The sequence below is a fragment of the Aptenodytes forsteri genome, unplaced genomic scaffold (assembly GCF_000699145.1).
Source record: "Aptenodytes forsteri isolate BGI_AS27 unplaced genomic scaffold, ASM69914v1 Scaffold302, whole genome shotgun sequence".
Classification (NCBI taxonomy): Eukaryota; Metazoa; Chordata; class Aves; order Sphenisciformes; family Spheniscidae; genus Aptenodytes; species Aptenodytes forsteri.
Window position 1 is genome coordinate 213,144 of NW_008794555.1, and position 11,665 is coordinate 224,808.

Below are 11,665 nucleotides of genomic sequence, written 5' to 3' on the forward strand. Positions count from 1 at the left end.
CCTGCCGTGGGGACCCCTGAGAGCTGGAGCCCCGCACCCGGAGCTGGCAGTGGTTGGATTACCTTCCCAGCAGGCAGCTGCGCTGCCAAGGGACAGGCCAAGAGGTTGTTTCTCTTGAAAAGTAAAAATCGAGCCGTTTATAGACGTAAACCCCCCTGACTGACCTGAGGGGGAGGGGCTGCAGCGGCAGATATTGCTGTACGAGGCGTTAAAGCATTTTCTCGGGCTCTGGCTGAGAAGCTTGAGGCATCCGAGTCGTAGCACGAGCGCGTTTCCCCTCAGAGCACTCACTACCTGTGCACTGAGCCCTGCGGCCCCTGGGGTGTGCGGGCGCTTTGCAGGGTTCAATGCGTGGTGACAGATGCACTGCAGAGTCGTCAACCGTGTGGTGTCCTGGGGGGGTTCAGGATGGTGGTCCTGCTTAGCCGCGTGCTCCTGCCGATCGCAAATGTGTCTTTGCTGCTCGTTCAGCCTTTGTGCTGTTTTTCTCCTTTCAGATTGCATGGATCATGGAGAAATTTGGCATGAACTTTGGAGGTGGCCCGAGTAAAAAAGATCTTCTAGAGACTATTGAATCGCAGAAGAAGCAGCTTCTTCAGTACCAGGTTCGGCTGAAGGATGTTGTCAGAGCCTACAAGAGCCTACTCAAAGAGAAGGAAGCCTTGGAAGCCAGCTTGAAAGTATTGTCGGTGTCTCATGAGGCAGATATTGGCTTGAGCGGCGCTCAGCCTGCATCTGTGGCTAGCTCCAGCTCTTCCGTTGCCGATTCTGCTGATGACAGGAGCTCGGTTCACAGCGAAGATAGCGTGGGGACAGCTACCAGTGCAGACACTGCTGCCAGTCTGGCCAGTACCAAGGGTGAACCAGGGCCTGAGGATGATAAGCTCACGGCTGCCACTTCCTCTCTTAAATCAGAAGAGATGAGCAGTTCAGAGAGCGGCATCAGCACGAGCAGCGGGGATGTGTCATCTGCTGCTAGTGAGGCTGATAAAAGAGTGCTCCAGCTGAAGACCCAGTTGGCCACCTTGACCAGTGCTCTGTCAACAGTCACGCAGGAGAAGTCCCGCATGGAAGCTTCCTACCAAGCAGACAAGAAGAAGATGAAGCAGGACCTGGACGACGCCATTAAGAAAGCAGAGGATGAGACCGAGAAGTTGGAGACAGAGCTGAAGTCTGTCCAGGAACAGCTAGCCGAGACCAAAGCCCGTCTGATCACGCAGCAGCACGACCGAGCCCAAGAACAGAGTGACCACGCTGTTATGCTGCGAGAGCTACAGAAGCTGCTGCAGGGCGAGAGGACTTCACGGCAGGATGCAGAGCTGAAGCTGGAGGAGACCAGGGAGGCGTTGGCCGGGAGGGCGTGCATGGCTGACCGCGCGGAGGGGTATGAGCTGCGGATCAAGCAGCTGAGCCAGGAGGTGGAAGACCTGAAGAGAGAGCTGCAGGCTGTTCAGGAGGAGAACAAGAAGCCAGACCCCCAGATACAGGATCTGCAGGAGGAGATGGCTAGCCTTAAGAACCACTTCCAAGTGCAGCTGCTGCAAGAGATGAGGAAGGTAATTCCCTGTCTGGGCCCTGGAGCAGCTCGCTCTGTGGGATGTATCAGCAGCAGCGACTGGGGCAGGGTTTGAGGCTGGAGGAGCACAAATTCCCCTTCCCAGTCCCGCAGAGTCCAAGAGGTTTGAAATAAATGAGAGCATCATGGCTTTGACGGGATGATAGTCCCTGAGGAAAATAAAAGCTGTTTGTGATACAGCGTATAAGTTATTAGTCAGGGGGCGGTGACCATTGGATTTGGGAGCAACCTTTGGGGTGATTACATGGTGACCGTCCTCCACAGTGTCATTTGGTTCTGAACATGTTACCATCTGGTGTGACACTGTCTGGGCTTGGGAGGAGAGACCTTTCCTCTGACCCACTATGGCAATGAGTGTGGTCTTGTCTCGTAAAGTATGTAAGCGCAATGCAAGGTACGATTACAGGAGCTCATAAAAAGGAAGTACCTTCTAACTAACCTTCTTCAGTGAAGCTTGGAGTGCTCTAGGGAAAGAAGAAAGGTAAATACAGGAGAAAGGCTCTAGCCTGTGTGCATGCAGGGGGAGAGCAAAGAGCTAGAGAGGGGGCTATGGTGGAAAAGAGGAAATTGTGTAACTCTGCGGGTTGTGGGGCAATGTGCTCAGGGGTTGGCAGCGGGGGTTTGGCACCAGTAACTGAATTTGCATCTGGAAACACTCTGGAATGGGGTCTTCCTCATCTCCTTGCAGCCTGGAACAATTTTTCTTCTTTCTAATCTGAAGCATCAGGCTGATTTCGTGCAATTTGCCCCTTTTTTGGGAGTGGTCTCTAACAGCTTCTCTCTGACAGAGGTGAAGGTCACCTGACCCTGGCTGTGTTTTAGTTCAGTGGTGATTGTCAAGTGCTGCCATTGTTCAGGGTGCTTGTTAGTCAGTCGGATCTCAATAGCTGTAAAAACTGTGAACACCAGGTGTTTGCTGTAGCTACTCAGAAACCACTGAATTATATTAATATATCAGTGCAACAAAGCATAGCATTTAAGTAAATTGCAGTTAGATGTATGAAGGCTTTAGAGCGCACACATGTTTTAAAAAAAATCCTGTAGCAGATTGTGACGTGAGTTTACTGCTTCCCACCCCTCCGCACACCTACAGCGATGCAGATAATGCTGGTAACAGGAACTCTGCAGGGCAGGGAACAAAAGCAAAAATGCTTTTGGTTTATTTTATCCCAAAATAAACAAATATCCAAAAAGGCAAGTCAGTGTGGTGCCTTGTATAGGATTCTAGGGGAAAGGATGGCCCTGCACTTGTTTGGAGTTCAGCAGAGCAGAATTAAGCCCCCGTGTAAACCGCAGACCTCCTGCCCAGAGTGTTGAGCTAATCTAACCCTCCCGTGTCTCTCTGCTCTCAGACTGCACAGGCAGAGGAGCAGCTCCGCCAGCACTCCCAGATGGAGGAGCGGCGAGTGGCCGACTTGGAGGGCCAAGTCTCCGAAGTGTCAGAACTACTTGGCACTTACGAAAAAGCCAAGCAGAAAGACCAAGTGGTCATTCAGAAGCTAAAGGACCGCATCGTACAGTTGGACCTGGAGAACAAAACCCTGGCCATCGCTGCCTCCAGCCGATCCCCTGTTGATATTCACATAGAAGAAGCCAATCTTGATGTTAATGTTCTAAAGGATAAAATGGAGAAGCTGAAGAAGCTCTTGCAGGCAGCAGCTAAGAAGAGCCAACCCGCTCTGGACATCGAGAAGCTGTGTGAGCTGGAGCTGCCAAAGGGCACTGAGGCTGGGGATGGTGAGAAGGCCACTGCTTTGTACTATCAGCAGGAGCTGAAGCAGCTGAAGGAAGAGTTTGAAAGGTACAAGATGAGGGCACAAGTGGTTCTCAAGAACAAGTCGGCCAAAGACGGCAATCTGGCTAAAGAACTGGAGGAAGCTCAAGAGCAGCTGGCTGACCTGAAAGAGAAATACGTTGTGCTTCAGCTGTCCTCTGATGAAGTGGAGAAGCAGCACCAGCAAGACATGGAAGCCAAAAAGCAAGAGTTGTCCCAGCTGCAGCAAATTCATAGGCAGGAATTAGAGCGATGCCAGTTGGACTACAGGGAACGGGCGCTGAAGCTGGAAGAGGAGATGCACAAACAGCGGGACCGAGCACTGGCAGTGCTGGCAGAAAAGGACCAAGAGCTGGAGCAGCTGAGATCTGTCACGTTGCCTTACGGGCTTCAAGGATCCAAAAACTACCTAGCGTCAGGGACTGATGTTACTAGCAATGACTCACCAGGTAACAATTCCTCAGAGATTCTCCCTCAGGCTCTTGATCTCTCCGCCACCAGTGAGCCCACCTTCTTCTTGTACGCAGAGCAGCTGGCTCGCAAAGAAGTGGAAATTGTAGCGCTGAGGAAGCAGAAGCACAAGCTGGAAATGCAAGTTCACCAGCTCCAGGAGAAAATCTTGGTTGAGGAGGAGAAGCACCGGGAAGAGGTATCCGCACTTCAAAGCAAAATCGAGAAGAATTTCAGAGATAAGAGCAGAGAGGGAGCCAACCTGGAATACCTCAAAAACATTGTTTATAGATTTTTGACACTGCCAGATTCTCTTGGGCGCCAGCAGACTCTAACTGCCATATTGACTATTCTGCATTTCAGCCCAGAAGAAAAGCAAACTATTACAAAACAGTCGGCTTACAGCAGCTGGTGGCTTTCTGGGAAGAGATGAGATGGTAGCTTCTATTCCTAACTGCTTTTGCATAGTAACACGTTTCTAATTATTAACTAAGACCACTTCACTTGTGGTGTAACCTCTTTCCAACCATGCGATGGAGCAGGGAGCTTTCAGCAAAGAATTGGGCTTAAACTAGTGCTCTTAGCACTAATTTAAAGTAGAATTGTGCCAACTATTCCAGTGCAGGATCACAGTGCTCTCTTGCTCTCTGGTGTGAGAATTTGCTCTGAGTTGGAACTTGATTTTAAAAAAATACGTATTTAAGATACTGATGCTTTTTTAAACACAATTAAAAAAAAATCCCTACCTGTCAGGCGTAGGGTGAGGAGCTCTATTAGAGTGGAGCTTGCTTGTATCTTCAAACACCAGGCAGGCTTGTGACTCAAAAGATTTAAAGACGGGGGAGGGGAGGAAGCACTTAACACAGTGCTAAAATAACATAAGACAAAGAGCTGAAAGCCTGCAAGAAGGATGAGCCTTAACTACCGGCATCATCCAAATGCAGAAAATCTTGAGCGATTTCCCAAAAGGTTTTTTTACCTAGAGCCAAACTTACACCAGTGGGTACAGCAGCTCCTCGTAGCACTGGGGACCACCCGATGGCAGAGCGTGTTACGGTGTGCTCCCGTTACTGACCAGGGATTCTCTCTGCAGTTATCGGTGTTTCCCAGGGAGGAGGAAAGATATCCCAAGTATTTAACAGTTTGAACCCTTGTAACTGCAGTGGTGCGAGCGGTGATTCCCCACCAGTGTCAAACCAGCAGGTGCTATGTAGCAGTTCTTTTAGAGCAGATACCTGACCTTTCTGACCCTGTTTGAGATGGGAACCAGGGTGTTGCAGAAAGCAAACTGAGGAAAGGCTGACATAGGCACAGTGACCCTTCAGCAGTCATTTTCTGAGCATTTGGGGGTTTTGGTGAAGTTTTGGATGTTCCGTAATGTTTTTGGAAGCAAGGCGTCGCTCCTGCTGGGATAGAAGAAACAAGCAGCAGCGAGGGGCAGAAGATAACAGCTCTGGGGGCAATGTGTGCCCTGGGCTTGCAGTAAACACTGTGTGAGGATGAAGGCCTGGCCAGCTGCTGCGTAGACCTTGAAGTTCTTGCGTAACTTCCTTGCAAATTGGTGAGCGTGGCAGGAAGGAAGCCAAAACATTTTGAAACACCGCTGGCTTCGGTGGGCCGCTGTCATCTGCCCGCTGGCATGCCTGCGTTGTGCAGTTGTGCTCCGGATCTGCCGGCTCCTGACTGCTTAGACCCAGAATGACTGAGCCGAAAGCCCTGGCTGGGTGGGAAGGTGGCTGTAATAGGCGTCTTATGAACGGTTGCAAAACTAAAACCAGAGTGCGTGTTTTGAATATTAGAGGACTGTGTGAGAAGGGTCAGGGCCTTGGGGAGCTGCGGCGTGCAGCTGTGAGCGTGCTGGGGGAGCTGCCTGCTCCTGCCCCCGGGCCGGGGAGGGCAGCTGGCAGGCTCAGTGCGAGGCCAGCGCTGGCACGAGCAAAATCCTCTCTCCTCTGCCACAGTAGGAACCTGATTTTCCTTTTGTTGTGAGCTCTGCACTCTGGTGCCTTGAGAGCCGACAGGCTGGAGAAGGGGAACACGCTGTTTCACCCTCAAAGCCTATGTTTTCACCAGTCGAAGGGCTAGGGCAGTGGCTGGATTTACCCTGTTGCCTTCCCTTTGCCTTCCATCTCCCCCCTGCCAGGTTGGTGGTTGAGACAAGGGAAGCAGCCACCTGTCTGGAGGGACAGACTGGGTCCCTGGGGATCTCTCCAGCCGATCCCCTGGGTGCTGGGGCCACTAGAGGGCACCCACCAGTTGCCCAGTCCTCGGAGACAGGGACACTAGGGTGCAGCATCCCTCCCACTGCAGCCACACCCGGCACTGCCAGGGCTTGCTCCCCTGGGACGGGACCTGGCTCTGAAAAGTGACACGCAAGGAAAGTAGCAAGGTGGCATGAGAGGGCTCAGCGACCGCGGCCGAGCTTGGGTCCTGGCTGGTCCACGTGGCCGGGGGGCAATGCTGTATCTCAGGGCAGCTCGCACGGGGGCTTCGGGCTCCGCAGGTGGGAGATGTTCTGTGGGGTCAGCAGGGCAGGTTTCTCTGTCCAAATCGTTGTCTGCTGCAGTGAACTGCTCCTGAGGTCTGGAGCAGGGTGCCGACGCTTTCTGTAGTGAGGGTTATGCAAGGTCAGGAGGAAAAAAAAAAAATGAGAATGAGTGTGCCAGCTATTGTGTGTCCAGTGTTGCCTGTTGGCATTAAGTTATCCGAAATGGGAAGGACCATCTCTGCAAGGCCAGAAGAGCTGTGCTGGCTGGATCTGCTGGAAAAGCGCCCATCAGGAAGCGTTTGTGCTGATATTTGAATGGTCACTACTCTCTTAAAACTAGGGAGGGATGTTTTGCTTCCAGAGAAGCTGGGTGGTTGCCTGCAGCCCTGGGAACGGCTACTCCCGGCTGTGCTTTTACTGAAGCTTCTAGAGCTTTCTCATCTGCGTAGGCAAAATCTCACTTGAGTTTTGTTTTCATGCACCTGCTTTGTTTTTAATTAAAGCTTGGCTATTAAAGCACAACTTCCCGGTCCCAGAGTACAGGGAAAGTGTTTGTAAACACTGGCATTAAGTCTTGTTTTAACAATCCCCAGGCCTCTCACGAGTCCTGGAGCCGAGTTAACAAACAGGTTGATTTAGCAGCTCTTGATGCAGTGCTGCCCGGGGAGGCCTTGGCGCGCCGCACAGCCTGGGCAGCTCTTTGGGAGGGAGCTGCTGCGCCTCTGGGCAGCGCCGGTGCCTTGGCAGCTCACGCCGGCTCATCCGGGTTGAGGAGCCGTTGCCGCTCCACCCGGACAAGCCCCGCTGCTCAGCGCAGGGTATGTGCTGCTCGCTCTGGGATCTGAGTGCACGGTCCTTGCACGGCTGCAGCTCTTCTACCGGAGCGTGCCTCGGCACACGTGATGAGGCCAGCACGGTGCGCGCTGTTTTTCTCGCAGAGGAAGTGGGCTCCGAGAGGCCGCAGGAGCCGAGCGGGGCTCCCCAGCCACTGCACCCTTCCCTGCCTCGCGGCATCTCAGCACAGGGAGTCTCTGCAATTCAAGTGCCCGGGACGCGCGGAGGGCTTTAGCAGCTGAGCAGGACAGAGTCCTTTCCCTTCTCAGTGCTGTGCCGACGGCCCTTGTCTTGTCAGCGGCTGAGTTCCCTGGAGTCCGCTCCACAAATCCCACCTTGCTGAAGGCAAGGGCAGTGCTCCGGCTAATGCAACCCTTGGTGCCAATTTCTCCTCAAAAAATCCTCAGGGAAAACATGCCCCGGGCAGAACCTGTGCCTGCTGGAGATCTTGGGAGGGGATGACAAAGCCAAGCAGTCGACAGTTCCTCGTGCTGGCACGGACATTGCCTCTGTGCAGAGGCCAGGCTGAGAGCATCGGCAGTTGGTCCCACGCAGGATCCACATGCTGCTCTGATGGAGGCAGCTGGATAGAAATTGGAGAGTTTGTTCCAGGGAGTGTTTGGTCTTGGGCTCATCGGCTTTGAAGCAGTTGTCAATGATATGAGTGTTGGCTCAGCCAAGAGATCTGCTGAGAAGAGCCCGGTCTCTGGTCCCGATTTAGAAAGCTTGAATTAAGTGGTGCCTCTGAAACCACAGGGATTGCTCAAAACCTTACCCTGCGGGAGTGGGAGCTGTTCCCACAACGGCTGAGGGTGGTGATGCTTCCCCCTGCTTCGGCTTTGCTGCACAGGCTGAGAGGGGATCCCTGTTCTCCCTTTGCCTCGTGCTCTTTTGGAAGAGCCTCTTCCTGGAGAATGAAGTAACCCAGAAGAGATCCCAAGTGGTGGTGGGTTTTGGGATGGTTGTCAGATGCAGCAGGACCAACTCTGCTGTCCCAGGAGCACTGTGAGATGGGTCTTCCCCACCCGCAGGTCTGGGTTACTCCTGTGGTCCTGGGCAGGAAAAATTGCCAGCCAAGCTGGAGAGCGACTGACCAGCGGGGAGGTTGCAGCAGGGGCAGCGATGGTGAGGAGGGGAATAAAATGGGGTCCAGCTGGGACCATGCAGAGCCACTGCTCAGTAGCCAGCAGGGTTTAAAGAGCGTTTCCTCACCTGATGGAGGAAAAAGGGAGCAGGTATAAAGGAGGCAGCTGGGAGCTGGGGGGGAACATCTCCAGGAGCTGCCAAAGCAAGGTCCTCTGCGTTGCTGTCAACCTTGTGCAGCTCTCCCAGTGCAATTCCCTTCTCTGTTCCCCCGCAGCCCCTGTTCCTTCTTCCCTCAGAACTTCCCCCACATCCCTCCCTCTTTCCTCTCTTCATTCAGCCAATACTCTCCGAAATAAAACTAAAAAAAACACCCTGTTTGAAGCATAACTCTGTTGTTTGGTGACCTGTGGTTTAAGTGGTGAGCTGCGTGTGGGCTGGCTGCCAGCCTGTGCTTACACAGCACTTCACCCCCGGCCTCCCTCGACACGCTGCCACAACCGGCAGGGCTCGGCACTGCCGCGCTTTGCCGGACTGCAAGAGCCTCTTGCCCACGGTGCCGGCGTCTGCCAGAGCCACCAGCCCTGGCTGCTGACTGCACAGCCCGGCTGCGGTGTTCTCGTTCTCTGGTCTTGCAAAAACTGTGCTTGAACCGATGTAGAAAACTAGATTTTTTGGCTTGTGAATTTGACCTGTTCTTGCTGTTAGATCATCGGGAAACATGAGCATGTCTGGAGGTGCACGCACAGCACCACGGGGGGTGCGAAACACCCCGCTCTGCCTTAGGGACGGTATTAGGTGACAGCCTGTGATGGACAGAGATGCTCTGTTCAAGCATGAAGAAAATGTAGTAGAGGTTGGGTTTTCTGGGTTTCGGTGATCTTTGCATGCTTGAGTGAAAAACATTTTACGGCAGGGTGGTTGTTGCTAGGACCTGGTGGGTCTTGGCTGGGCCTGGGCGGTACTGGGCATTGCTTGGCCCATGGGGACGTTTGCTGGCTTATCAGAAAACCCTTGATTTCAAAATTATCAAAAAATTATCAAACCCCTTGATTTCCTGAGGTCCTTGTGAGTACGGGAATGCAAATGCTTCATTCCTGCACCTTCAGTCCTGTTTCTGCCTGTGAGTGGATGCAGAGGAGTTTGGCACTGAGAACTGCCCAGCTCTCTGCCCCCGCACCCCGCGAGGCTGCTCGGGCTCAGCAGGTCAGGGGAGAGGTAGTGCCACCACAGAGGGGGTCTCGCTCTGCCCTCGGGGGTCTGACCCCCCTTCTCGTGGGTGGTGCTGTGCCCTCAAAGCACCGTGCAAACAGCAGTGTGTTATATTTGCTGCTGGTGTGTAAGAAAAGCCCTTCCCTCTCCCTCTGAGGTTTGATGAGCTGCCTGGGGTGGAGGGTTGCGGTGGTGCAGGCTGCAGCAGCGAGCTCAGCCCTGCTGCGAGCTCAGCCCTGCTCCCTGGGGAGCCCAGCGTGGCTCAGTGTCACGCGAGCACCCTTTCCCTGCTCTGGGTACATTTTTACCAGCATTTCATGCATGTCTACGCAGTCATGTGCCAGCTCCTGCCGAATGCAGTCCTCTCGATAAAGGTGCAGCCCGTTCCTTTGCACCATGTCTGAACCCCCTGTGTCATCAGGGGCCATGGACGCGGTTGCCCTCCCCGACATGGTGGCAGCCTGCAGGGTGGCTGTCCCGGCTGGCACCTCTCCCCGCTCCAGCAGCCTTTCTGCTGCTCTTGTCAGCGTCTGCTGTGCACGTGTGGGCTTTTCGTCCCAGAGCTTCCTTCTGCAAGCAACCGGTGGGGCCACGTTATGGCTGCATCCTGCAGAGGCACCTGCACCGAGCCCTCCTGTCGCCCTGTCCCTGCTCGTGCCCAGCCTCCTGGTGTTGGCAAGGGCGGCCCTCCCGTGGCACGCTGGCACTCTCTGTGGTCTCAGCACTGGCTGGGGCACTGGGCTCTGGGGCTTGCCTTGCACAGGCTTCCTCTGCCCTGCTGACCCTTTTCTTGTGCCTCAGTTTCCCCTTTTAGCAAGAAGAAGTCTGCCTGTGCCTGTAGTAGCAGATGGGGGGGGATACCCGTCCCTGCCTGCACGTGCTGGTTTGCAGCGGGCAGCCAAGCAGCCAGGAGGCACAGGGGATGGAGAAGGGCCATGCTTGCGTCTGCACCCCCGGCACCCGCAGGGAGCTGCATCTCTTGCTGCATTCTCGCTCCCCAGCATGCAAGAGGGAGGTGCAAAGGAGGCTGCCACGCATTCGCCTGGGCTCCGCGATCACAAGGGGCTGATCCCCTCCCTGCTCGCAGGGCTTGCACACAGCAGCCTGCATGTCTGTGGGGAAGCTCCTGCTGCCCCGGCCGGGCAGGTTCCTCCGGCTGTGCTGCACAGGCAGAGCCGCGGCCGTGTCCCCACACACGGGGAGTGGAGCGAGCCCAGCCAGCAGCAGCTGTGGGAGCTGCTGTCGTGCAGCCCGCCGGACCCCAGGTTGTGCCCGGTGGCAGAGAGGAGCTGGAAAGGTTTCCGTCTCTGAGCTGCCCGGCCATGGCGAACGAAGAGGAACACCCGTCAGCGCTCTCAGATAACCAGGTAAAGGTGTGTGTGTGCGGGAAACCCTCTGCAGAAACCTGGGAAAGCCTCTGCCAAATGCTGCAGACCCTGTTCAGGCCTTCCCCGCAGGCCCTGGCCGAGGGGGCTTCCCTCACGCTGTGGGGGTGCTGCAAAAGGTGGCCACGGCTGCCAGCAAAGGGGTCCCAGCCCGCCTGGCCCAGGGCTTTGCAGGCTTGTGCTCGTTGGGGCCTGAGCAGCATTTCCCGGGGCGGCTGCTCCTGCTCCGCTGTCTCTGCATGACTCACCGGGCCCTGGGAGCCGTCCGGCTCCGGCAGTCTCGCCGGTTCCTCCGCGGCAGCCCCACGCCGTGCTGTCTGGGACCCGCTCTCAGCAGCACGGCCTGGAGCGGGACGCGGCTTCTTGGCACTCCCCAGCCCCGGGCGGGGGAAACTGAGGTGCTGCAGTGAGGCAAGCTCAGGAGGATGCAGCAGGGAAACCCCCTCGTGCAGCCACCGACGAGGGGCCCGTCCCATGCAGGAGCACCGCCGGGCTGGCAAGGAACCGGCCTCTGGCCCCTCCACTTTGCCCACCACCAGCGAAGGGCTCCAGCCGCCAGGCACAGCCTCTCGGGGAAGACACCTTTTTAACCTCGGCTCTGCCCGCTCCGTGGTGACACACAGGCACCAGCCGCCTGCTGCTGCTTTGGCCGGGAATGCCTGTGGGAGCGAGTCCGGCTGTGCCTGGGGCTCCACGTCCTCCCGCGCCATGGGGCAGACGAGGCTCCCGCTGTGGCCCTGCTGCAGGACGCCTGAGCCCGCTCTCCTCTCAATCTCTCTCCCTCAGGTCTTTGTGCTGACGTGCATCTACCTGCCGGCCTCGCTGCTGAGGTGAGTTCTGCCCCCCCAGCCCTTCGGCCATGG

General features: G+C 55.5%; 2 protein-coding genes across 2 annotated transcripts in view; both read left to right on the forward strand.

Moving 5' to 3' along the window:
* The first annotated feature begins 501 nt into the window (after positions 1-501).
* Positions 502-4,771, forward strand: GCC1 (GRIP and coiled-coil domain containing 1). The gene is made up of 2 exons (XM_009272436.2): positions 502-1,556; positions 2,929-4,771. Exons 1-2 carry the CDS (start codon positions 510-512, stop codon positions 4,231-4,233), a joined length of 2,352 nt encoding a protein of 783 aa, XP_009270711.1. The 5' UTR covers positions 502-509; the 3' UTR covers positions 4,234-4,771.
* Positions 4,772-10,739: 5,968 nt separating this feature from the next.
* LOC103893354 overlaps positions 10,740-11,665 on the forward strand; it is a 6,910-nt gene continuing 5,984 nt past the window's right edge. Inside the window, exons 1-2 of the mRNA XM_019470249.1 lie at positions 10,740-10,784; positions 11,589-11,632. Coding sequence (XP_019325794.1) covers positions 10,740-10,784; positions 11,589-11,632 — 89 coding nt within the window. The remainder of the gene's footprint in view (positions 10,785-11,588; positions 11,633-11,665) is intronic.